Here is a 26,025-nt window from a genome sequence, read left to right as displayed (position 1 = left end):
CACAAAATCTCACGCGTTTCTTTTGCTGGGTAAAGCATAGTCTTTATAAGTGAGTTTTCGATATAACTTATCGAGAAATTAATTGAAGAATAAAAATTAATAATTTGTGAAAATATGATAATAATTTAAATATTTTTACCAAGAAATTAAACATATATATATAAAAAAAACGAACTCTCGCATAAATTAATGAAATTTGATGTTTGTTATATATATAAAAAAAATTGAATTACTTTACCATATGACATGTGTGCATTTGTTCAAGACAATAATATAACAAATAGTTGGAGTTTTGCCTAGTTGCATGTAAATTTTTTAATTTACAGAAGGGTTTATATATATTAAAATTAATTGATTGCTCGTCTTAATTTAACTTAAGTAGGTTTACCATTTATCAAATATTAATTAAAGCCACGAGATATTCATTAACATGATTCTTTAATAATTACATACTTCAAATCTTCAATCATTTCCTACCCAACTAACTATACCTATTAATTGATTCATTATTTTCCTTATTCTTAAATATACTAATATCCATCCATTTCCCTATTGACCACCTGTCCTTATCTAGTAAATCAGTAACAATTTATTTATTTTTATAAAATACGAATTAGATTAAATATATATATTTTTTTTAAGACTCATTTTATTTTTAGGAGTTTTCTTTTTGAGATACTAATTAGATTAAACATGTATTATTTTGTTAATACTCCCTTTATTCGTAGGAGTTTCTCTTTTTTTGCTTGTGTGTTGAATTTCAAGTTTACAATATTAGGATTTGAGACGAGAGACACTACAATTTGAACAGCTCACTTTAGTCTTTTTAAGCTTTACTAATGAAATTACACTGAATATATTATTATTGTTATTATTATTTATGTAATTTTCCATATCAACATTAAACTTTATTGTGATATACATATAAAATATTAATTATAAGTTATATATGGTTTTGTATGTTTAAGCACATATCAATACCATAGAGGTAAATACTTATTCGCAAATTAATCGTAGCTAAGTGAAAAATGCATATATGGTTAAGCATATGATATATCTTGGCGTAATATAAATAAATTTGTTTCATATTATAAAATTATTGATTTGAGTAAATATTTGATTGGATAAATATTACCCTCATTCTTTTTTTTTTTTACCATCAAGTTCCTTATTTTATACTTTACCCTAATTCCCCAAAAAGCCCATCTTGATAATACAAAAATATTTTTTCAATATTTTCTACTATTACTACTACTGTCCCATTTTTCTCTCTTAACTTGTGTAGTCTTCTTTGGATTTGCCTCTTCTGCCTCAGCTTATTTTTCACACTGCTCTGAACCTCTAATGGCAGAGATTCTTCTCCTCGTAACTCTACTCACATGTTAAACTTTTCACTACTTTCTATTATTTTCTGATCTGAGTTTCCAATATTTTCTCTCTGATCAATTTTTTTTTCTTTAGGTTCTTCAGTTTCAAGAACTTTTATATCCTTTAATACAAAAGGACTTTTTTGGGTATTGGGGTTCTGTTGTATTGGGTTGATAGGATTTTAAAATGATATGTTTTGGTTAAGGATGGAAATGGTGGCTGTTTCTTGAAAAATCATTTTCAGTTTGGTATGTTTCTATTCCCAAGGCATCAGAATAAAAAGCTTTATAGTTTCTTGTTTGTGGGTTAATCGAAAGATTCAATCTTTTTATGATTTAGTGTCTTAATTTTTTGTTCAGTATTATATATATATATATATATATATATTGGTGAGGAGATATATATATTGGTGAGGAGATATCTATATGTTTGTTGATGTGTGTGAAGCTATGATGGGGTTACTCTCTTGCTCTTCTTGTATTGTTATTAGCTTCAAGCATGTTTTGTTTTGGTTGTTTACTGAATGTCTGATATGGTGAAAGTTTGTGTTTTTCTATAATGTTTTATTCCCAAAGCATCAAAACAAATAGCTTTATAGTTTCTTGTTTATGGGTTAATCGAAAGATTCAATCTTTTTATGATTTATTGTCTTATTTTTTTTCAATATATATATTGGTGAGGAGATGTCTATCTGTTTGTTGATGTGTGAAAAGCTATGATGGGGTTGTTTACTGAATGTCTCATATGGTGAAAGTTAATGTTTTTCTATAATGTTTTATTCCCAAAGCATGAGAACAAAATAGCATTATAGCTTCTTGTTTGTGGGTTTAATGATTTGCTGTCTTTTTTTGCGTTCAATAAAATATACGTTTGATGATGTGTGTGAAACTATCATGGGGTTACTTACTTATACTCTTCTTGTATTGTTAATAGCTTCAAGCATGTTTTATTTTGGTTGTTTACTGAAGGTCTGATGTGGTGAAAAGTTTGTGTTTTCTGTAATGTTTCTATTCCCAAAGCATCAGAACACATAGCTTTATAGTTTCTTGTTTGTGAGTTGATCCAAAAGATTCAATCTTTTTATGATTGTGTTTTTTTGGTCAATAAATGTATTCGTGGGGAGACATCTACCTGTTTGTTAATGTGTGTGAAGCTATCATGAGGTTATCACTTGCTCTTCTTGTGTTGTTAATAGCTTCAAACATGTTTTGTTGTGGTTGTTTACTGAATGTCTGGTATGTTAAAGTTTGTAAGTTTGTGTTTTTCTGTAATGTTTCTATTCCCAAAGCATCAGAACAAATAGCTTTATAGTTTCTTGTTTGTGGGTTAATCAAAAGATTCAATCTTTTTGTGATTTACTGTCTTTTTTTTGTTCAATAAATATGTTTGTGGGGAGACATCTGACTGTTTGTTGATGTGTGTGAAGCTATAATGGGGTTACTCACTTGCTCTTCTTGTGTTGTTAATAGCTTCAAACATGTTTTGTTGTGGTTGTTTACTGAATGTCTGGTATGTTAAAGTTTGTAAGATTGTGTTTTTCTGTAATGTTTCTATACCCAAAGCATCAGAAAAAATAGCTTTATAGTTTCTTATTTGTGGGTTTATCAAAAGATTCAAGATTCAATCTTTTTATGATTTACTGTCTTTTTTTTTGTTCAATAAATATGTTTGTGGGGAGACATCTATCTGTTTGTTGATGTGTGTGAAGCTATCATGGGGTTACTCACTTGCTCTTCTTTTGTTGTTGATAGCTTTAAGCATGTTTTGTTTTGGTTGTTTACTGGATGTCTGATATGGTGGAAGTGTGTGTTTGTCTGAAATGTTTCCATCCCAAAGCATCAGAACAAATAGCTTTATAGTTTCTTGTTGTGGGTTAATGAAAGATTCAATCTTTTTATGATTTTAGCGTCTTTTCTTTTGTTTAGTAAATATATCTGTGGGGAGATATCTATCTGTTTGTTGATGTGTGTGAAGCTATCATGGGGTTATTCAGTTACTTTTCTTATATTTTTAATAGCTTCAAGCATGTATTATTTTGGTTGTTTACTCTGTCTGATATGGCAAATTTTTCTGTAATGATTTTATTTTCTTTTGTTTATTGTAATTTTTTCTGGATTACAGACCAGTTTCTTCTCTTTCAATAGTGGCTTTTGTTTGTTTTATTTGTTGTATTTGAATAATTTGTGAAGGATTCTTGTTTGAAATCGTTCTTGGTATTTTTGGTTCAGTTTTTACTTGAGGTTGAGTGTGAATACGTAGTTTTGTTTGTTTGGGACAAATCTCATCTCTCACATTTGATTGTATTTGGTTTAGTTGAGGATAGGATGTTGTAGAAGATAAAGTTGTTGTCTTTATTGTTCTTATTGGTGAATCAATTCATCTGGGATCATAGTTTTAATGAGCTGAATTAGCTGAAGTACTTAGTGTGAAGACACATAATTTTGTTTGTTTGTTTTGGACAAATATTATGTCTCATGTTTGTTTGTATTCCACTTTATTTTCAGTTTAATATTGAGTATAGGATACAGTAGACAATAAAGTTATTGTTTTTATTGTTCTCATCGGTGATTGATTTCATCTGGGATCCTCTTCACCACAACTTGTTTTAATGAGCCTAACTACATCCTTCCCATATGTAAAATTGTGTTGGTTCTTTTTGGTGGTTTATTTCATTATATTCAGCAAACCTTTAATTTTCTATTGGTGTGTTTGAGTTTAATGCCTCTGAAGCTCAGATTTGTTGCAGGAATCTTTACCAGTAAAGTTCTCTTATTTGAAAAATGGGTAGAGGAAGAGGAAAGGCAAAGAAGCAATCTATTCGTGAGGATCTTGTGACTGGTGAAGAAGAGAAGATGCCAGCACGGAGAAGGGGAAGACCACAGAAACCAAAGGATGAAATAGAGGAGGAAGAAGGAATTGAGAAGGTACTGGATGATGAAGATGACAGCGAGAATACAAAAGGTTCCGTCTTGAATAAAGATATCAAGAACCAAGTAGCTGAAGATGGAAAGAAGAGGAAGAGACCTTCCCAAGTCATGGAAAATAAGGATTCTGTGAAAGAGGAAAATGGAGTTGGAACTAAAACTATCTCAAATGACTTAATAAAGTCAGTTGGATTCAGACCGAATGGTAGCAGAAGGAAAAACAAGCCTAGACGGGCTGCCGAAGTTGGTGTTGAGTGCAGATGAAGGGTCCTCGTTGTGATTGAGAACTGACTTTATGATTACTTACATGTGCTTATCTATTTTAGTCCTGTTATAATTACTTCTTTTTGGAAATTTCAACTTGAATTTTGTGATGATTTCTGCAGCAAGTTTTAGTTCTACTGAATGTATTGCTGCTGAATCCCTTTGACAATTCTCTCATTTTGCATGTCTCATCAATATCCAGAATGATATTTCTCCTCTATGGTGACTTTTTCTACTTCCATTTTGAAATGTATGGTTCACTTTTTCTTCATCTATCATTTGTATGCATATACTAAACAACCATGACTAGGCCTCTTGGTGTATACCATCAAATGACCAGAAAGAATTCCTGCAACAATGGCTGAGCTGGTGAGTGAAGCTGAACTTCAAATGACCAGAAAGAATTCCTGCAGCAATGACTGAGCTGGTGAGTGAAGCTGGAAGAAGGCCACTTTTTGATATGCAGAATCAAAGAGGACGGGCTTATTGGAACTTGAGTTTGTATCATAAACCTTTTGCTTTTCTCACTGATATTTAATCCCATTGACTTTATCGTACATGAAAACTGGAAGCTATTTCTCTTGATACTATGGCTTCGCTTCATCCAATCTTAGATGCACTTTCTATTGCTTTAATATACATAATGTCTAAGAATAGTTCCTCCACTGGTGTAAACAAGCTTCTGTTTATAAGATACAACTCGTGATATCTAAATTTTCATTCATACCTTGTGTCAGAGCCTTGGGTCATAGTTTTTCTTGAAATATGTAAACCTCAAAATCTGTTTCGAGGAACAAATACTCTTGGGACAACTGATGCTCTGTCGATCCCCTAGCTAGTCTTGCGGCTGTTGATAAAAATGGCTCTGCATAAATATGAATTTGGTCCAACTCAAGTCTAAACAAAGCACATATTAGCTCCAAAACTTTTTATCTACTTCGTACTTGTTTCTTCCTTTCCCGACCCTTGCATCAGAGACGATGTGAAATGGTTACTACTACACTTGAAAACCGAGATGTTATTGTCTTATTTTTTTGTGATTTATGTAAGTGGAAGAAAGTTATTTGAGGGTGAAACTTCATGAGAAATGCTTCTTGAGCTGAAACAATAGATATGCTACTAAGGAAAGTGGTTGGTACTTTACATGAAAACTAATATGAAACAATAGATTTCTTCTGGTGATTTTGTAGAAATGGTTCATGAACTGAGTTTTTTAGTGTCTGCATATTCTATGAGGATGTCCTATTTAGAGGACTTCTTGTGATTTATTGCAGCAATCAGGTGTTTTTGTAAGTAATTCGCGATATGCTACTTGAGCAAAAATTCTTGGATAATCTGACCAGGCCTGTTGTATTTTTTTCAGTTTACTAGTTTTGTTGATGGAAAGGATTTGTGACATGATTATGATAATGTTCTGTTCTCCTCGTTCTACATCCTAAAGAGATAGGAAATAAAATTGTTAGAATATGGGGTTTCCTTGAGCCAAGGCTCTATCCGGAACAACCTCTCTACTTCTACAATATAGGGGTTGCGTACAGTCTACCCTCTTCAGACCTTACTCGTGGAATTACATTGGATATGTTGTTGTTGTTCGGGTTTGTGCAACATTTTTGATGTTCTTGTATAGGAAAAGATCATGGACTAAGTTGAGTATTGTAACTACTTGATTCAGTTTGCCCTTCCTGTAGAATTTCTGAACTTGACTAGTTGTCTTGTTAATTTGATAATCCAGAAATCTGTTGTTTCTATCTTCGAAACTCGAGGGATTATGGAAGAGTCGTCCCCTATCTAGTGGAGGTAGAGAAACAGTTTTCAATAGAACTTCAAACTCAAATAAAAAAAAAAGGAAAACAATTCAAAAAAGTTTTGAACACAAAAAAACTGAAGAATCCATCGTGAATGGTACTAAGGAAAGCATAACATAGTAACAATAGTTAAATAATACAATAACTGACATATAAGACATAGTAACAAAAAATAAAGAACAAGAAACTATGGGAATAACACTATTTTATTAATCAAAGATTTTAAGTTCGAATTATGTGAATAGAACTTCTTAATAAAAAGGTGTTACTTCTTATATATGAAAGATATTTTACGAATTTAATCGAGATGCATGTAAACTGACTCAAAATAGCACGATTATAAAAAAAAAATGAGACAAAATTGGTGTGTGCTTTGGAGGCATGCACACAGATACCCAGACACACACGTACACACAGTTTTACAGCATCAATTTCCCATAAAAGCACTTGAAACTATGAAATGAGTCTACAGTCAAAATGTATGTTTTTACTATATAAACACATGCCTTTTCAACTACTCAAAATTTTATTTTATTTTTTGCTTCTGCCTTGATATTTGGTGTCCCCTAAAAGACTTATTCCCTGTCTTTTCTTTTAAAAATAAAAAATAAAAATCTACGATTCTATTACAAATTTACTATTTCCTCCGTTTCATTTTAATTGTCTATTTAACCATTGGTTGAAGGAAAGAAAAGATTTTGTTTCGAATAGGGCTCGACTTGACTAAATTTTTTTCATTAATTTTTAAATTATGAGAAAAATAGAAATATACAATTCAAATGGTTCAATTTTGAATAGTGAATGGCATAAATATCCTTTAGTTTTGCCCAAAGCAAATGCCACTTTTATGTTCAACTTATTTGCATTATTGCCCTCTATTTGAGGGTAATTTGTCTATTAAAAAGAGATACAAAAACAGTAGCAAATAATTTTATAGCTTTTCTCCATTTTCAACTTTTTTTTACTTACCGACAATTGTGTCATTGGAAGGGGCCGTATGGTACGCTGGACAATCATAAATAGTTTTGAGATGATAATTTGATATTAACTTTTTTCGTAGATGATTACTAATCATAGGATGCGTTATATCAAGAATAATAATTGATATTGAAAAAAAAATATTTGTATCAGAAAATGAAATAATATGATATCAGAACTATTTATTTTCAAGATGAAAAATATTTTTATAAATAATCAGCTTCTTCTTAAAAATTACAAACAAGGATAAAAAAAGAATATCTCCTATTAAAAGTTAAAATGGAAAAAAAAAGAGTTAATCTACATGATTATTGGACTAAAAAAAAAAATAATTAAAAGGTATTCATTTTCCTCTCTCAAAACTTAAGGGGAAAATTGGGATTTCAAGGAAAATTGGGGATTAAAAATGCAAAGTATCTTTTTGGAGAGAGAAGTGTTTGGGCAAAAGTATGAAACAGATTCCATCAATAGCATTTACATCAAGTCATAGCAAGGTGATAGATGGAAATATAATAATAGTAATAAATGAAAGATAAGCAAAAGGGCCCCAATTATATTTCATATGTACAATATGTTGTGAAAAACTAATTCAAATTTCTACTCAAAAAAGTTTAGAAGCTCTAAAACTCATTGTACAAATGTCTATTAATCTTAAAGGTCATGCAAGTGTTAATATAAAAAATGTGACATCTAGTATAATGAAGTAGCCATTACAAATATGACTCAAAGTCAATTTTCTATGACATCTATCGGAAAGGAAAGTGGATGATGATCAAATCATGATAAATATTTTTTATTTTATCATGAACGTTTTTATTTTATCGCCATAAATGATGAGCTTATATAGGAACGAAAAAAAGATATCATAACTACATGAACTAAGTAGAAAGAAAAGACAAGATCAAAATTCTTGATTTAAATTGAAAGTCTATCAAATTCAAGATTAAACTTTAGACTCCTTAAAACAACGTCCATGAAAAGTAAAATAAATATAATTGTAACCCTCATCATTTTTGGTCTTCATTATTTTTAGCCATGGAAAATACTAACAAGTGTGGCCATTAAAGGGTTATTTGACATACAAGATCCTGTAGTCTTAACCAAAGATTTTTGAATTTAAATAAGTTTAAAACGAATATAGATTATTCAATCAGATATCGAACACAAAATGAAAATGCAAGTTTGAGGAAGAAGAAGCAAAGATTAGAAAATTGTGTGTTTTTATAACATGGCAGTTGGGAGTTAGTGAGCCCAAAAAGCATCAAGAGTTGTAAAGCTGCTGTGAACTCTTCAAAAAGCTCTCTCTTCTCTCTTTCTTTTCTTTGCTCTGCTCTCACCTCCATTATTTGACAGTCTCTTCAGAGCAAATGGGGTACCTGCACAACCTCCCAAGCTGGCATCATGGCCCATTGTCAGGTGTCTACTTTTCACAATGCCCCAAACAAACAAAGCAAAAAATGAAAATCTCACTACTACCCTTTCTTTCTCCTACTTTCTTTACTACCTCTATATACTCAAAAATGCACAAAATTTAACAATACCCATATCGAGATAACCCCAAAATATACTAATAAAGAAAAAAAAACTGATCTTTTTCACCAGTATCTTGTTTTTCCTTCATATGGGTACAGTTTCTATTATGATTTTGAACCTATAATGGAACTGGGTTCAGTGTCTTCTTCGGGTAATTCAAGCTCATCTGATTCTTTGAATGGCTTGAAGTTTGGCAAGAAAATCTACTTTGGAAATGCGGGTGTTGGAGTTCAGGTCAAGAATGGATGTGGGTCGTCGCCGGTGAACGGAGATGGGAACCTGCCACCGGCTCCGGCAACGACTAAGAGGGGGAGGGGTGGGTTGGTGCAGGGTGGTCATCCACCTAGGTGCCAAGTTGAAGGTTGTCAGGCAGATCTGAGTGATGCTAAGGCTTACTATTCTAGGCATAAAGTTTGTGGTATGCACTCTAAGTCTCCTACTGTTGTTGTTGCTGGTCTTGAACAGAGGTTTTGCCAACAGTGTAGCAGGTCAGCTTAATTTTCCATATTTGCTATAATACTAACAACTGTTTTTAGAGAAGTATTTATGAACTAGTTATATATATTATATAGCTGTGTCAATAGCAGACACAACATATGCACAGCAGGTGGGGATAATTAACTCACTTTACAAAGTAAGTTCATGCTATAAAACACACCTAAAGTATTCTAGTTTATGAGTTTCAAACCCGAATCAGTAAGTTTGCCAGTTCTCTATCTAAACTATCACCAACTATCAAAACAAACCTTAACTATGAGTTTTCCCTTTTTCTACCTGAAATATCACCATTATTTAGGTAAAGAAAAGCGAACAATGGATAGTTGGGGTGTGGTTTTACAAAGTAATTGGTTATAGTTCGCGGAGTAATATCCACATTTTCCAGTTATGATATGAAACTCGAATAATCGAGATACTCTATTTCTTTTTACCTTCACTCTTTGTAGTATAAAGGGATGGCAATTTTGTTTTTTAATGTTTTGACTAATAAAATAGTGGTTCTTGTACTTGTAATTGTTTATATACTGGCTTGGTGGAGAGAGTTGAAGGTTGTGGGTTTGTGAAATGATTGTTCTGATTTAGTAGTTATAATTGGTTGGCTTCTCTAGTTAAAGTAGAGGTAGTTTTTGGCTGGTTCTGGTGTCTTTCCTTATCCCTTAGATCCAACAACATTTTGGAAGTTATTAATTTGAGATACTGTGCTTAAATAGGACAAAAGATTTTGTGAATGTTGTGTTAACAATTCCTTGCTTATAGTATTGTCCGAGTATCATTTAGGCTTTCTTGGCGCTTTTCTGCTTCATCTAGATGACTTTGGAGAAGCAATATGTGTTTGTTTTCTTACATTCAAGGGAAAGGAAGAGGAAACAAATAAGAGGAGATAGTCTGAGAACTTAAGGAATCATGTATCTCCTTGTCATTTGGTGCATATCAACAAATTAATTTCATTTGTCAACTTCTAAAGGTTTTACTCTCTCCGTTACAATTTGTTTGTATAATTTTAAGAAAGTAAAGAAGACTTGAGAATTTTGTGGTCTTAAACTAAAGTTATGTAGAATATAGCCGAAGTCCTTTAATTTTGTGGTATTAAACATTTCATGAAGGAAGTAGTTGCCAAATTACGAAAGAGATATTCCTTTCAAACGGTCTAAAAAGGAAAGTAAGTTAAACAAAAATTGGAACAGAGGGAGTATGTATGTGAGCATTCTGTTTGAGTTGGAAAAGAAGGGTGATGTCCCTCTTCTATAGACATGTTAGGTAAACTGAAATGGCAGACAATCTGCAAAGGAAAGTATTATCTTTCTTTCCTACCGACCTTTATCTGTCCTCCTATTTTTCCTGCTTTTAGTTTTCGGGAAAGATGGCGATGCTTTTATCTGGCATGAGGACTGAAACTTCCGTTCCTTTCTAGTGGAGGCAAGTAAGTGAAAAGTTCCTCATCCTCTTTAAGCTTTTCCCTTCACTGAATCTAAAGGCATACTGTTTCCTCAATTTCTGATTTTTATGGACTTCGCTTATCTTCTTGGCTGCAACTTCATTGTTGGCAAAATTATACATCAAAGAAGGAAAACTGTGATTCAAGGATCATTATAGAATGGATACCTCCTGAAGGCATGTTTCATTCGTTTGAATCTTTTATCCTTCTTTTTAGGTATTAATCTTTCGTATTCCCCATGGACTTCTTCAACCACCATCACTATAGTGTTTTGACTCGGCCCTTTATCATCTCAAGTTTATAAAACGTTTCAAGTCATACAAGACGTGCTCGGGCATTTCAGGGTCTTACTACTATCTATGCCGAAACATTGATAATTGTTTTCACAAGATCGGTATTTATCCTATTGAGTTGTTTTTTGCTAGAAAATAAAGGGCAGCATATTGTAGGAAGCAGAATCACTGCTATATTAGTTTCTGTTATGTCATGCCTCACTAGCTTTTCAGATAAGAATATTGAGTACTATTCTAGAGTTATGTTTTTCTCCTTGGTGACTTGAAATCCTTATTCTGGTATTTATGGTTGTTAAGCACATTATATCCACTATACTAAGGGAATAGAAATTATTACATCCGTGGTTTTGATTTGGTTAACTTCATTTACATGCTAAAGATTTCATAAACGAAGTATTGAACTAAACGCTAGAATAAAATGCATTGAGCAACAAAAAGATTAGAATCACCAAGAATGACACCAAATTAATATGTTACATGTTATCTGTCAAAAAAATTAGTATGTTTCTATGTCTATCGATACAACTTTACCTCTTTGCCTTAACAGAAGTACTGAAGTCCATCTTGGTGCATTGGTGGTGAGAGAATTATATGGTTAGCTGAAATTTGCGTATATGATGGTTAGATATAACTATGGTGTTGATTAACTGTCAAGGTACTAATTTTCCATTGGCAATGGTCTCAAACCAAAACTTTTGTCCATACTATAGGCATTAGGCATATCTCACAATGCTTATTAGGTGAAAATTTAGTAAGAAGTGATATTAGTCATGAAGTTTTTGAGCTATGCACCTTTTTGATGTAAAACGTTTAACAGTTCATAAATCCCATCAACCCATGTACAGTCAGTATTTTGCTCTTGATAGCACATAAGGAATCTAATATCTCACAGTCACTAGTGTTACTCCGATAATAACTCAATACTTGTGTGTTTCTGTCACATATATGTGTGCATACGTTTTTGTTTTCCTTCAATACTCGAAGACGCCATCTATGTTATATGCTTGTTCTTACCTGAATAAACAATTCATTGTGTTTGTTTAAACTTAATACAAATGTATTTGCTCTAGCAAGCATTACTTGTTAATCTGATATTGTTATTACTAAAGATTGACAGAGAGGATTAGAAACAAATGTATCTTCGTATATTCTGAGACTATTTTATGGGAGCCATAGAGCTTGTGTTGTGGAAACCTCATAATCTGTCGTCATGCCTACGTGAAAAAGCCGACTTTGAAGTAAACTTTCTACTGTGACAGCAGAAAAACTTGTTTTTGTCAAGAGCCATGTTCCACAATTTTAGGACATCGTGATTTTAGATGATACCTATCTGAATGGGTTTTTGGGGGGGGGGGGTGAATTTAGTTGTGCCAGATATTTACACCAAATGATTGAATGCAAGACATGTGTCTTTCATACAGACATTTACTTAACCATGGTTAAAGCAACATGTATTCTCAGTTTAATTTATAACTATTATGGTTGAATTGCTTGGTTTGATGTAAACGCCGGGGGCGGGGTAGGTAGTACCATGAAGGGGGTGTTTGTTTCAGTAAGCTTTTCTACTTTGTAGAATGAGATTATAATACTTGCCATGAGAGATTTGAAATCAAGAAAAAGTCTTATCTGAGGTCAGCAAGCTCATCTTCTCAGATAACTTGTGGCTTTTCGATAGCTTCCTTTGTTCGTGAATCATGATTATAGCTGCTCGGTACTTCGTTCCAGGTTCCACCAATTAACTGAATTCGACCAGGGGAAAAGGAGTTGCCGCAGGAGACTGGCATGCCATAATGAGCGTCGTAGGAAGCCTCCATCTGGTTCTCTTTTCTCTACACACTATGGGAATCTTTCTTCATCAATATTTGGTATGATAGCATTCCTCTCCCTTTCTTTTTGTTCGTGTTAATACTTGAAAATTTTCTTAGAAAGAGAGAACTTAAGGCTGACTTTCATTATTCTGGTTTGAACTCGTAGAAAATAATAGCAGTAGATCCGGAAGCTTTCTGGTAGACTTCAGCTCACACCAAAATGTCAATGAGAGTTCATGGCCAAATACTCGAGCATCTGAACAAGGATGGGATCATCAATCATCAGGGAAGTTCCTTCAACGTCCTTGGCTGAATAACTCTGAAAATGCTGCTAGTGAGCTTGTTTTGCAAGGTTCAGCTACCAGGACCAGTTATCATGGTGTTCCTTCAGGAGACTATTTTCCTGGAGTCTCAGATTCAAGTGGTGCTCTCTCTCTTCTGTCAAATCGGTCCTGGGGATCAAGGAATCGACCCCCAAGTCTTGGGGTCAACAGCCAAGTTCACATTGATGGGGTACACACCATTCAACCTTCAGGTTCTCATGGTGCACCTACCAATCACTTCTCAAGCCCTTCATTGAGTTTCAAAGGAAATGAAGCTAGCAGCAGTTCACATGAGATGCCTCCTGATCTCGGTTTGGGTCAAATGTTACAAGCTTCTGATAATCCATACTGTGGCGAGCTTGGGATGGCTCAGCATGGTGATGGAAGACAATACATGGAACTGGACCAGTCTAAGGGTTATCATCCTTCTGTTCAGAATGTGCACTGGACTCTTTGATTGTCCTCCCCTTCGTTTATGATGACAATGTGTAAGACTATTTTGTTCATTATCTAGTTTGATATCTTAAAGGCTGTCTATTGACAAATGACCTTTACTATTATGCCAACTTGTGTGCATTTCTGTTGGGCTAGACCCCAGATGACTATCGTTTTCTTCTTGAACTTTTCAATGACTTGCTTCGATTTTTTCCTCTTGCTAAATGATATTCAAGGGGTTAGATGAAGTTTGAACATTTATCAATAAATATGCTTCATTATGATGCAACAATAGTCACGTCTCTTGCTGATTTTTCATTTCTGCACTTGTAGCTGGTTGTTGCTAACTTTTGATCAAGTCATCCGGTATGTGTAGCACACCGGCTTGACTACTGTATAAGACCCACTATAGGGGGAAACACTCTCCATTTCCTAAGACTTGAAACCTGACACTTTTGATTAAGGGGTAGGAATTCCGTCCATCCCATCACGTTTCAGGGGAAGGGTAGCTATTATTGTTTACTTCTTAAAAATAGGGAAAATTATATGGGATGGCAAACATCCCTATGTAATTAGTTAATAAGGGTATAGTTTAATTTATTTACGGTCAGTAAATACAGTTTCATGTTTTTGCCATAATTAATGTGATCCACTATCTATTTGTATACAGAATAAAAATAGTCATCCAAAGATCTTTATATAATTTTATTCAAAATCAAATTTATCTCTCCTATTTTCATTCCATATATTTTTCTAAAATTACTCTTCCCTTCTGATTTGAATTTCCATTGGAAAAATTTCGACCTCTCCCTCCGATGTTCTTCCACTTTTCGTAGGTAGTGCCAAATTCATGGCTTTCAATATTTTTTTTCTTGATTCCTTCTACAACAATTGTATATGTAGTATGATTGTTAGTTTTTTCATATTTTTTTTTAAAAATCTTTATTACTTATTAATTTACAAGTCTTTCAAAATCAGAATAGATGATTTATGTCCATCTATGAGGATTACGAGAGGTATGTCATTGCATGTCAATGTTGTTGATAATCCACCTTCGTTTCAATTGGATTAACTCATGATTCTGGGTTAATGTAGGGTGTATGGCAAAACATAAACAAGTTTAAGTTGAACAATCTATTGAAGAATTGAGATCCATGGAAAAAAAAAAAGACCCAATGGCAATTCATAAAGTCATTCAATTGAATCTGCCTCATCAGAACTGGACAAATTATGAAGAATATCGGAAATATCATGTAGTGTAATTTATATACAAATTACAAAGTTATGTATATAGTGGTTTGTATATTAAGTTAATATATACAATGTATTATGAAACAGTTCTCAATTGTATATTCTATTAGTTGTATACCAATCACTAAAGTTAGGTATATAGTGGGTGTATATTAAGGTAACATATACAAAGTCTTATGAGGCAATAGCTATTTGTATACAATTATTTAATTTTGTATAAAAAATTTGTAAATCACTCTTTAATATTATAATATATTATACAAATTCGTCGATATATACAAAAAATTATGAATATAATAAAATATTGTATATATAAACGTTACACCCTCAAATATAGAAACATATTTCAAGCTTATTATATATACATTAACAAATGAATATTATATACAATCAGTTTAATCATTAATACTTTTTTTTTAAAAAAAAAACAAAAACATGAAATCACAGATGCACATATATAACTATAATATATATACCAAAATTATTGTACATTATACAAATTTCTAGAATTATACAAAAAGAAAAAATAGGAACATAATAAAATATTCTATACAAAAAGATTATCCAAAAAAAATTAAAAGAATATATGATGGTCATATACAATTTAAAACACAAAATCAATTACACACAAATATTATATAAAATTATATACAATTTCACAAATATATACAATATAGTCAATTTATATATAAAAATATCTCTGTGTGTGTTTCATAATATTTGATTTTGAACTGGTATTGTCTTTCTATAGCTTTAGAATTCTTTTTTTGAGGAAATATTTGATTTTGAATGTTTTGCTTAAATCATGGGATTGATTAAATTTATTGTTAGCATCTTTTGTGCTAGTTTTACCATTTATTGAAAAATAATTTTTTTTTGTATAAATTTAATTAAAAAAAACGTTTTATACAAATTTAGAGTCACCTAACAAACTAAACTATACGCATGGAATGTAATTATATAAACTATACCCATGAAATGTAATTTCATAACATCCGTTTGCCATATATGAAATTTTCCCTTAAAAATAAGCCAATTAGAATATAATCCTTCTTTTACGTGAAAAAAATGTTAAGATGGGAAGAATATATTGACACATAATTTAAAAAGTGGCCTAAAAAGGGAATGTGGTGCAAATAATTCGATAGGTAAACTTTACAAATAAGCCAACATTTGACCATGAAATTTGATCATAACTTCAATTTCAAATAAATGGTATATTTAAACACAACTTCATCATAAGATAAAACTTCATGACTTTGAACAAGACGAAAAAGCGACAATGGTAAGTGGACGCTATTTCTACTATTCCAAAATGGGTTAGATTTGCAAAACAAGAATGGGCCTATAAAGCCCATTAGAAAAAGTTTTATGTGCGTTGTTTATTGGGCCGAAATCTCAATATTGATCCATTGGATCAATATATTACCCACATTGCACAAGCCATCTTCTTCACTTCCTTCTCTCTTCACAAAAATCGCGAAACAGATCAGTGCGATTTCCAGCTTGGTGAGTTCTCTGAGCTTAACTCTCTCTATTTATACAAATTATATGGTTGATTTTCTTGTAATTAAATGCACATGAACGATTTGTATTTCAAAATAACAATTTTTTAATTTTTTTTTTAGAGAAATTTAGTAATGTAATCCGATTTTAGGGTTCATAGAAGGGGTAGAGTTTTTTCAGTTGAATGGAATATGAGATTTTTTTTAAATATGGATTGTGGACAAGCCTGTGTGATGGATCGCAGTTTTTTAGTTCATTTTAATTGGCAATTGTTTTCCTTATCCTTTTGGTATTGTTAGAGGAGCTAGAGAATGGAAGAGCATGTGGATGATATTGACTTGTTAAGATTAAGGATGATTTGTTGCTATATTAGGTTCATTGCTTGCTAATAGCCCTTTTGTTATGGTCACAAAAAACTTGTATATTGGTGTAGGTGTAATTCATAAGTGTGAGCTTAAGAAGCTAGAGCTTTAGGAGGGTACCACTAATTTTCCTTGAAAGACAAATTAGTTAGTACAACAACATACCCATTGTAATTCCATGAGTAGGGTCTGGGGATGGTTGAGCGTATGCAACCCCTACCTTGGGAGATAGAGAGATTGTTTTCGATAGAACCTCGGCTCAAGGAAAAGCAATGCAAAGCAGGTCGAAAAGTAATGACCAAGTGGAGAAGCTATGACAAAATAGTATAGAGAGCATAACATAGCAGTCTTAAAAAAGTAGTAGACATAAATTATTTATTATTGGACTAAAATGGGCCCGACTAGAGCGAAATGCATACAGTGGGAGAACCTCGAACTATAGGGGTAAGTACCCTAATTTTCCATAAAAGACTATTTAGTATTGGAATAAAATGAACCCTATGGAAGTGAAATGAACACAAAGGATTTGTATGGGCTATGCCAACTAGTTTGGGATTAATGTAGCATCTAATGATGTGCTCCATTTGAAAGGAACTAGAGTGTTTTCTATTTTTCGATGTGGTGATTTAGATAAGATAAACCTTTATTTGTCTTCAAAGATTCCTATGTAACAGACAGGGTTATCCTTTAGTTGAGATGATTTATTTAAAAGAAAAAAATTGTCAATTCATTTTCTCTGATTAGATAAACGTTTTTAACATGGAATTTGAAGTAACCAGATGCGATAAGTGATAACTCTCTGTCATGTCTGGAATGTGTTACAATTTGACGGTAAGAGAGGCACTGCCTTTGCTTGAGCATGTACTTATAGGTTGTCTTTATATCTTTTGCTTATCTCTAACCTTCATACACATCTACGTACATCACACATGGTTAGTGGCATATCTCTTAACTTGGTGATCAATTGATAGCGCGTGTCTTGGAAAAATCAAATGTTCAGTTGAGTTTCAAGCACAAGGTGTAGTGATATGAGGGAAGGTCAATTGTCTAGCCTAACTTAGACTTCTGATGGTTTTCTGAATGTGAAGCTCACATTTTCCTTCACGAACTTCTTCTGCTTCTTCCTCACATTTTTGTTGAACCTACTTAATTTGGTTATAGACTATTAAAAGAATGTCTGAATGGTGTATAACATCCAAGTCCTTTTTTTTAGAATGATTAATAAGTATTTAAAATAAATGCAATTGCAAAGATATCTGTTAATCACAAGAAAAAAAGCTGTAAAATTAGTTCCATACCATATACTATTAATGTATGTTGCTTGGATTCTCCAAAAATACAGTGGCGGGTGCCACACCCTTACCGAATCCTCCAAATATGCACTTCTTTTGGAGGATCCAACACACACCAAGGCAATTTTGTTAAAGAGTCTGAACAACAAAGCTTTTTAGTAGTTCTGTTTTCCATCATCTTGAATTGTTCATATGGAGAACTTGTAATTCCAGTAGCGGGTACTAAAAATTGAGGCAGTATTAGAAGGCAGAATGAGTAGTTATAGATCTACACACAGGCACAATCTTATGAATTCTTTTTTGTATGGGATTGGGTAAGCATATAGGGTGATGGCCGAAATTTATGTGATCATTGTTTTCTCATCATTTGCTTCTTGTGGACTATGATGATGTTTTCTTGCTTCAAATATTTATGTTCGCGACACACTATTTCTCACTGTCTCTCGCCTTTGATATCTGATTATTAGTTCAAGCATATCTTGTTTTCACATTTTTTACTGGCGTATTGGCAAGGATAGAGTAAAATCATGGATGAGGCTGCAGAGCTAAGGTATTATGAAGAGGAGGATACAGCAGGGATGAAAACACTGAAAGGGGCAACCTCAGGTCTAGTTGCTGGTACACTTTGGGGTGCCATTATTGCCACTTGGCATGATGTACCCCGTGTTGAGAGAAATGTTGCTCTTCCTGGTTTGATCCGGACATTGAAAATGATGGGAAACCACGGGCTTACCTTTGCTGCTATTGGCGGAGTCTATATAGGGGTAGAACAGCTGGTGCAGAACTATAGGGTGAAAAGAGATTTTATTAATGGAGCAGTGGGTGGATTCGTTGCTGGTGCTTCTGTGCTGGGTTACAAAGGTAATCCCCTCCTCTACCCAACAACATCCTTTTAACAGAGAAATTGTCTGTGGACTGATTTCTTATAACAAAAAAGGGTTTGTTCTTAGTTCACATCCAGCGTAGAGAGCCTATTTATAGTGCTGGCATTCAATTGGCATTGTGATGGGTGCATCTATTTAATTCTTATCATTTCCTGCCCTGGTGTTCTTGGTTTCAGTGAAGGTTTTGGTTAATTTTAATTCCTTTATCATCGCAATTTAGATGCCTATTAAGATTTTTAACTTCACAAACAATAAATAGATTTTTTCTCCCATTAATCTGTGTGCTGTATGGACAAAGATTCTTAAACATGACCACAACCATTTTCCATGGCATTTCATTTAGTTCCAGAAAGAAACAGGGGTGTGTCTTTTTTAGGACCTGTCACAGAATAGTCATGGCTCTTGCTACGGAGAGCAGTAGCCCCTTGACTCAGCTGCTGCTACAGGTATTTGAGAACAGATCAATAGATTTCCTCCTTGCACAGAATGAACTTTTCATGAACCAAAAGTTTAGAATTCAGCGAGTGTACGATCTCATGAGTTGCAAAAGGCAGTTGTGCAGATTAAGTACATCATTCATTCAATTATTCATGGTGTTCTATACCTTGCCTCTGGTAACAGACCAATCCAAATGTTACTGTGGTGCCAAACTAATTTGACTGTTATCCTTGCAGGAAGGAGTATTCCAACAGCTCTGTCAGCTGGGGCTGCACTTGCAGTCACTTCTGGTATAATTGATGGACTAGGCGCAACCACAAGAACTGACAATGGCAAGGAGTACTATCCTTACACAACGAAGAAAAGAGTCGTTGCTGAATGATTGGTAGTTGGACAGAATTAATGTGACTCGGTGAAAGCTCACTATGAATGATGTGACTACACCTTCTTGATTTATGCTGTTCTCTTTTTCCTTTAACCTGAAAGTCTGATGCAAATAAGCATGCTATGTACTCTATTTCTAGCATCACAGGTGATTTTTGATTGAGTTTGAATACCTGACCAGATGTATTAATGGGCTATATGTTGTTCGATATTATGACGCTCTATGCTATGGCTTCTCTATTTTCAGATTTTTTATGATTTGCTACAAGACAATCGTGGTTTGCAAAATGAAGTCTGACCTTAACCTTATTTAAGCACAATCTTCGTTTTGTTTGCGCTGTATATTGGGAAGAGATTGCTGGCATCTACCCGTACTTCCTCAATCTATTTGTACTTGCTTAGATTCTCAAAAATGTTCTTAGGTGTGTTGGCTCCGCCAAAAATAATGCTTTTTGAAGGATCCAAACACAGCGGAACTTCATTTTAGAGAGTTCGAGAACACTATTCACCGACTTGTCAGCTCCATAGTTCATCTCTACCTTAATGTTTTATTTATTTAGGCCACACATTTAAACCAAAATAATGAGACAGAAAAAATGCTCACTCAAATTTTAAAAAGAAACCACCAAATAATGCTAAATTGATTCTCCCTCGTATTGTTTAGGTTATCCCTTAAAAATAATAAAAGTAAAAGTCTCTCGTTATATTGCCCTTTATATCTTGTCAAAATGAGTAATAATTGTTGAGAGGGTTCTTGAAAAATAATGTGAACTGTTATTGGAGCTAGGAATGGATTTCAAAGGAGTAATTATTACTCTTTTGATTTTTTAACTCGATGCTTATTTTGAATTAAATTAGTAAGAAAAAAACGACAATTGAAATGAATCAGAGATAGTAGGATAAACGTGACACTAAATTATGTGTCAGACATTATCGAATCTCATTCTTGCATCATAATCATAAATGTCTCGAATTTTACGTTATTGAAATTATACATTTTACATTTCTCGTGACATAAAATTCGAGAAAAAAAGAAAATTTATATTTATTTATTCCATAAACTATTCAAATAAGAAAGAAAAACGACAATACAATAATTAGCTTGAATTAAATAGAAAACTTATATAAATTTTGTTATACATACTATTTCTTTAGAATCTATAATATCTTCAACAAATAATGAACTAGGAAAATAATAATTGATCCAATTACTAAAGTTACCTTCTTGTAAAACATTAAAATTCCTCAGCATTCAATATCAAAACAGAATGACTATAAAACACATATAATAGATATACACATTGTTACTTTAATTTTTTAATTATTAAGACTCAATTATTTTCTTATATTATAAAATATAATTCGCTGCTAATAAATATTTAATCACTATGGGATTGGCACGTGTGAAGTCCAGACACACTCATCGAATAAAGAGAATTCAATGAAAAAACAATATCCTTAGTTACATTTTACGTGATACTTATTTTTTTTAATTCGTTTAAAAGATATTTTATTATTATTTAAAACTTTTTAACTTGAATAAAATAATTTTTTAATCGTATTACTTGAAAATTATTTTAAATCCTTTTTCTTATATACATTCTAAATCAAACATGACATGTAAAATAGAACTAGAACGGAGACTGGTAATATTTTTTTAAAAAGAACAGAGGGACAGAAACACAAATATTCACACACAAAATCTCAGCAGATTCACCCCCAACCCACCCTACCCCTACCCCACCCCATTGGAATCAGACAAAGAACACAGAGCTCTCTTATACCCTCTTCACTGTTTTCTTCTTTTTTTCTTGTGTTGTGTACTTTGTTACCTTTTTCACTTTTGATTTTGGCTCACTACACCATTTCTTCTACACTTTGGTTCAAGAAAGAGCAAAACCCCAAACCCCTTTTGCTTTTTTTCCTCCTTAAGACTCCATTCTTGATAACCTTGTCAGTAAAAATCCAATCTTTCCTCTTCAGATTCTATGAAACCTCAAGGTACATTCACTTTTTCTTTATGGGTTTTTGTTTTTGATGTAATTTTATAGAAAAAAAATTGATTTCATTTTTTTCATGCTTTTTGGGTTGTGTGTGTTTTGAATGCTAGGATGATGTTTAGTTGTTGGTGCCTGTTCAGCATAATGTGGTTGATTTTTGGCTTTCAAATGACTGGTTTTGTTTGCTTTTGCTTTTGCTTTTGTTAACTTTCTCTTTATGCGGGTAAGAGTAGTTCTTGTATACAGTTTGTCATAGCATTGGTTAAAGATTGCTTTTTTTATGGTTGCTCTATTAGTAAAGTTTTGTGTTTTTGATATCTGTTATCTTTTGTTGTTTATTGTGTTTCTGATATTACATTGTTCCGCTATTTCGATGTTGTTGCTTTTCCCGATAACTACTTTGATTTGCTGCACTTGAGCTGAGGCTCTTTCCGAAACAGCCTCTTTACCTCCTCGAGGCGAGGTAGGAGTAAGGTCTGCCTTGTACCTTACCCTCCCTGGACCCCACTTTTGGAATCACACCGGATATGTTGTTGTTGTTGCTGTTTTGAAGGGAATTAGAACTGATTTTTATTTTCTTTTTGATGTTATGGATGTTTGAAGCATTCAGATCTGGCTGTGAATGTTTTTGTCATTATTCTGATTGTCATTCAAGTGGTTCTTTTCCCCACTTTTAACTCTTAAGTTATTCATGTGACAAAGATCTGCTAGTCGACATTCTCTAGATTTTGCTATCTCATCTTTTTGAATACAGTTGTTTCACACTGTTTTGATTCACTATTTTGGTGCAGTAACATAATTTGGGAGTTCTCTTTGTCGGTAACTGGTTGTCTGTGCTGAGGTCTTCCTTCTGTTGATCACTGGGTCACATTCTGGTGGAGAACTAGAGGGGTTTTGTGGTGATTGTGCTTTTGACAAAGGTTTTGTGTCAAGTGTTGTTGCGTCAACCTCGAAAATGCAGAGGCCCCATCAAGAAGATTTCTCACTCAAGGAGACCAAACCCCACCTTGGTGGAGGGAAGATCACTGGTGATAAGCTCACTAGCACATATGACCTTGTTGAGCAAATGCAGTATCTTTATGTCCGGGTTGTGAAAGCTAAGGATTTACCTGCAAAGGATGTAACAGGTAGTCTTGATCCTTATGTTGAGGTTAAGCTCGGGAATTATAAGGGTACGACTCGTCATTTTGAGAAGAAGTCGAATCCTGAGTGGAGTCAGGTGTTTGCTTTCTCAAAAGATAGGATTCAGGCTTCTGTACTTGAAGTAATTGTGAAAGATAAGGATTTTGTTAAGGATGACTTTGTGGGTCGTGTCCTGTTTGATTTGAATGATATCCCAAAAAGGGTTCCCCCAGACAGTCCTCTCGCTCCACAGTGGTATAGGTTGGAGGAGAGGAATGGTACCAAAGTCAAAGGGGAGTTGATGTTGGCTGTTTGGATGGGAAATCAAGCTGATGAAGCCTTTCCTGAAGCTTGGCATTCAGATGCTGCAGCTGTTAGTGGGGCTGATGGCCTTGCAAATATAAGGTCTAAGGTGTACCTCTCGCCAAAATTGTGGTACCTAAGAGTTAACGTGATCGAGGCTCAAGACTTGATTCCAAATGACAAAAGCAGGTTTCCAGAAGTTTACGTCAAGGCCATGCTTGGAAATCAAGCATTGAGGACCAGAGTTTCCATGAGCAAGACTATCAATCCCTTGTGGAATGAGGATCTGATGTTTGTAGCAGCGGAACCGTTTGAGGAGCCATTGATTTTGAGTGTGGAAGATAGAGTTGCAAACAAGGATGAAGTCCTTGGGAGGTGTGCAATTCCTTTGCAGTACGTGGATAGGAGGTTGGACCATAGACCTGTGAACACGAGATGGTTTAATCTTGAGAAGCATGTTATTGTTGAGGGTGAAAAGAAGGAAATCAAGTTTGCTAGCCGGATTCATATGAGAGTATGTTTGGAAGGAGGCTACCATGTGCTGGATGAGTCAACCCATTACAGTAGTGATCTTAGGCCAACTGCAAAACAGCTGTGGAAATCTAGCATCGGTGTTCTTGAAGTAGGTGTTCTGAGCGCTCAGGGCCTGTCACCAATGAAAACGAAGGATGGGCGGGCAACGACAGATGCCTATTGTGTAGCAAAGTATGGGCAGAAGTGGGTGCGGACAAGGACAATTATAGATAGCTTTGCTCCCAGATGGAATGAGCAATACACGTGGGAAGTATTTGATCCTTGCACTGTTATAACTATTGGTGTATTTGATAATTGCCATCTGCAAGGAGGAGATAAATCTGGAGGGGCAAGGGACTCAAGGATTGGAAAGGTCAGGATCCGTCTTTCGACTCTTGAAACTGATCGTGTCTACACGCATTCATACCCATTGCTGGTCTTGCATCCTACTGGGGTGAAGAAGATGGGTGAAATTCATTTGGCTGTGAGATTTACTTGCTCGTCGTTGGTGAATATGATGCATATGTACTCGCAGCCATTGTTACCGAAAATGCACTATCTTCATCCGTTAACTGTTACGCAGCTGGACAACTTGAGGCACCAAGCCACTCAGATTGTGTCCTTGAGGCTGAGTCGTGCTGAGCCACCTTTGAGGAAAGAGATAGTAGAGTATATGTTGGATGTTACTTCTCATATGTGGAGCATGAGGAGAAGCAAGGCTAACTTTTTCAGGATTATGGGTGTTTTAGGTGTGGTAATTTCAGTCGGAAAATGGTTTGATCAAATATGCAATTGGAAAAATCCCATTACGACTGTTCTGATCCATATCCTGTTCTTGATACTGGTTCTTTATCCAGAGCTTATTCTACCTACCATTTTCCTCTATCTGTTCCTGATTGGAATTTGGTACTACAGATGGAGGCCAAGGCATCCTCCTCACATGGATACTCGCCTTTCTTGTGCTGATACTGCTCATCCCGATGAGCTGGATGAGGAATTTGATACTTTCCCTACTTCACGTTCTCCTGATATTATCAGGATGAGGTATGACCGCATAAGAAGTATTGCAGGGAGGATTCAGACCGTGGTTGGCGACTTGGCTACTCAAGGAGAGAGGCTGCAGTCTTTGCTGAGCTGGAGGGACCCTAGAGCAACAGCATTGTTCGTAATTTTCTGCTTGGTTGCTGCTGTTGTTCTCTATGTCACTCCATTCCAAGCCGTGGGGCTCTTGACCGGATTTTATGTATTAAGACATCCAAGGTTCCGCTACAAGCTTCCATCTGTGCCGCTTAACTTCTTCAGAAGGTTGCCTGCTAGAACAGACTGCATGCTATAACCCATGCCCTTAAACAACTATCCTACCTTCTGTTTTTTTGCATTGAATCGTCGAAAATGATGCTGAAATTGTGGGGCTCTCCTACTATTTTGCATAAGATCCTGGTGAAACTGTTAGTTTAGTGAGTTTGCTTTCTATTTGCTCTATGTTTTTCAAAAAAAAAATTGGCTGCTGATGCAAATCTATGTATGTAATCATGTAGCTTGCAAGTTATTTTGTTTTGAACAAGCCCCCAATACTCAATTCAAAAGTTTCAATTTGGGATGTGTTCTTTTGTTGACATAATGTTGCTCTATATTGATATATCCATAACTTTGGGTTTTCTTCGATAAATCAAAAATCACGAGGCTTGATAACGGTCCCATCTCTTTATCAATTCGAGACTTGAATCTAATTCACATCACATACTCGAACCTATGACATGGATTTAATCCATATTACATGTTGTATTCTAAAACCATGTACATGGTGCACAAATTCTAAGTCATTTTCATTTGATTGATAAATCATTAGTAATATAGCATATGAACGTGCGAATAGAGTTTCATAACTTTTAAGAGTAAATTTACATAATATTATAATAAATGAAGCTAGCTGACAATAATATGTTTCAGTTGATTTAGTCCAACAAATAATACTTTATGAAAAAGCAAAAGAGTATGTCAGAAGAGGTAGAAAAATATATTGAGGACCACAAAATATTTTTTTCCAAAAAAAGAAGTAAATGGCCGACTTTTTTTTAAAATGGAATATTCTCTTTTTTTCTATTTTCTGTTTGTTTTCACTTTAATAAAGCTGTGTAAAGTAACAATGGGCTTCTTTTGCTTTGGGCCAATGGTCACAATATGTGGGCTTATTGGCCCTAATTACTTACAGGCTTCTTCTATGGGCTTGAGTGAAAATTAATTGGGCCTTCTATCTAATAATTGAATGTAAAGACACAAATCTCACCTTTAAGTTCTCTTATTAC

General features: G+C 34.0%; 4 protein-coding genes across 7 annotated transcripts; all 4 read left to right on the top strand.

The window, feature by feature from the left end:
* Window positions 1–1,200: 1,200 nt before the first annotated feature.
* Window positions 1,201–4,774, top strand: LOC101251341 (uncharacterized). Of its 4 annotated transcripts, none has more exons than XM_010313754.4 (2): window positions 1,201–1,616; window positions 4,104–4,774. In XM_010313754.4, exon 2 carries the CDS (start codon window positions 4,149–4,151, stop codon window positions 4,554–4,556), a length of 408 nt encoding a protein of 135 aa, XP_010312056.1. In that variant the 5' UTR covers window positions 1,201–1,616; window positions 4,104–4,148; the 3' UTR covers window positions 4,557–4,774. The 4 variants fall into 4 exon arrangements, with proteins under 4 accessions (XP_010312056.1, XP_004249166.1, XP_010312057.1 ...); XM_004249118.5 differs by having other exon boundaries at window positions 1,205–1,616; window positions 4,115–4,774; XM_010313755.4 differs by having other exon boundaries at window positions 1,205–1,616; window positions 4,099–4,774.
* Window positions 4,775–8,439: 3,665 nt separating this feature from the next.
* On the top strand, window positions 8,440–13,956 carry LOC101250753 (squamosa promoter-binding-like protein 9). Its single transcript, XM_004249116.4, has 3 exons — window positions 8,440–9,360; window positions 12,824–12,963; window positions 13,073–13,956. Exons 1-3 carry the CDS (start codon window positions 8,996–8,998, stop codon window positions 13,684–13,686), a joined length of 1,119 nt encoding a protein of 372 aa, XP_004249164.1. The 5' UTR covers window positions 8,440–8,995; the 3' UTR covers window positions 13,687–13,956.
* Window positions 13,957–16,287: 2,331 nt separating this feature from the next.
* LOC101251044 (outer envelope pore protein 16-3, chloroplastic/mitochondrial) lies at window positions 16,288–19,995 on the top strand. Its single transcript, XM_004249117.5, has 3 exons — window positions 16,288–16,424; window positions 18,594–18,936; window positions 19,634–19,995. The coding sequence occupies exons 2-3, from the start codon at window positions 18,603–18,605 to the stop codon at window positions 19,777–19,779; spliced, it is 480 nt and encodes a 159-aa protein (XP_004249165.1). The 5' UTR covers window positions 16,288–16,424; window positions 18,594–18,602; the 3' UTR covers window positions 19,780–19,995.
* A 1,474-nt stretch (window positions 19,996–21,469) lies between these two features.
* Window positions 21,470–25,340, top strand: LOC101250460 (FT-interacting protein 3-like). Its single transcript, XM_004249115.5, has 2 exons — window positions 21,470–21,782; window positions 22,573–25,340. The coding sequence occupies exon 2, from the start codon at window positions 22,737–22,739 to the stop codon at window positions 25,053–25,055; it is 2,319 nt and encodes a 772-aa protein (XP_004249163.1). The 5' UTR covers window positions 21,470–21,782; window positions 22,573–22,736; the 3' UTR covers window positions 25,056–25,340.
* The last annotated feature ends 685 nt before the right edge of the window (window positions 25,341–26,025 follow it).

Source organism: Solanum lycopersicum, chromosome 10 (assembly GCF_036512215.1).
Source record: "Solanum lycopersicum chromosome 10, SLM_r2.1".
Taxonomy (NCBI): Eukaryota; Viridiplantae; Streptophyta; class Magnoliopsida; order Solanales; family Solanaceae; genus Solanum; species Solanum lycopersicum.
The sequence above is the reverse complement of the archived record's forward strand: the minus strand, read 5'-3'. Positions and strand labels throughout refer to the sequence as shown.

Bases quoted from the DNA above. Each gene is read 5' to 3' on its own strand.
- LOC101250460 (XM_004249115.5), top strand. From the start codon at position 22,737: ATGCAGAGGCCCCATCAAGAAGATTTCTCACTCAAGGAGACCAAACCC.
- LOC101251044 (XM_004249117.5), top strand. From the start codon at position 18,603: ATGGATGAGGCTGCAGAGCTAAGGTATTATGAAGAGGAGGATACAGCA. The intron at 18,937-19,633 runs GTAATCCCCTCC...TTATCCTTGCAG, and splicing joins TTCTGTGCTGGGTTACAAAG to GAAGGAGTATTCCAACAGCT.
- LOC101250753 (XM_004249116.4), top strand. From the start codon at position 8,996: ATGGAACTGGGTTCAGTGTCTTCTTCGGGTAATTCAAGCTCATCTGAT. The intron at 9,361-12,823 runs GTCAGCTTAATT...ACTTCGTTCCAG, and splicing joins TTTTGCCAACAGTGTAGCAG to GTTCCACCAATTAACTGAAT. The intron at 12,964-13,072 runs GTATGATAGCAT...TTGAACTCGTAG, and splicing joins TCTTTCTTCATCAATATTTG to AAAATAATAGCAGTAGATCC.
- LOC101251341 (XM_010313754.4), top strand. From the start codon at position 4,149: ATGGGTAGAGGAAGAGGAAAGGCAAAGAAGCAATCTATTCGTGAGGAT.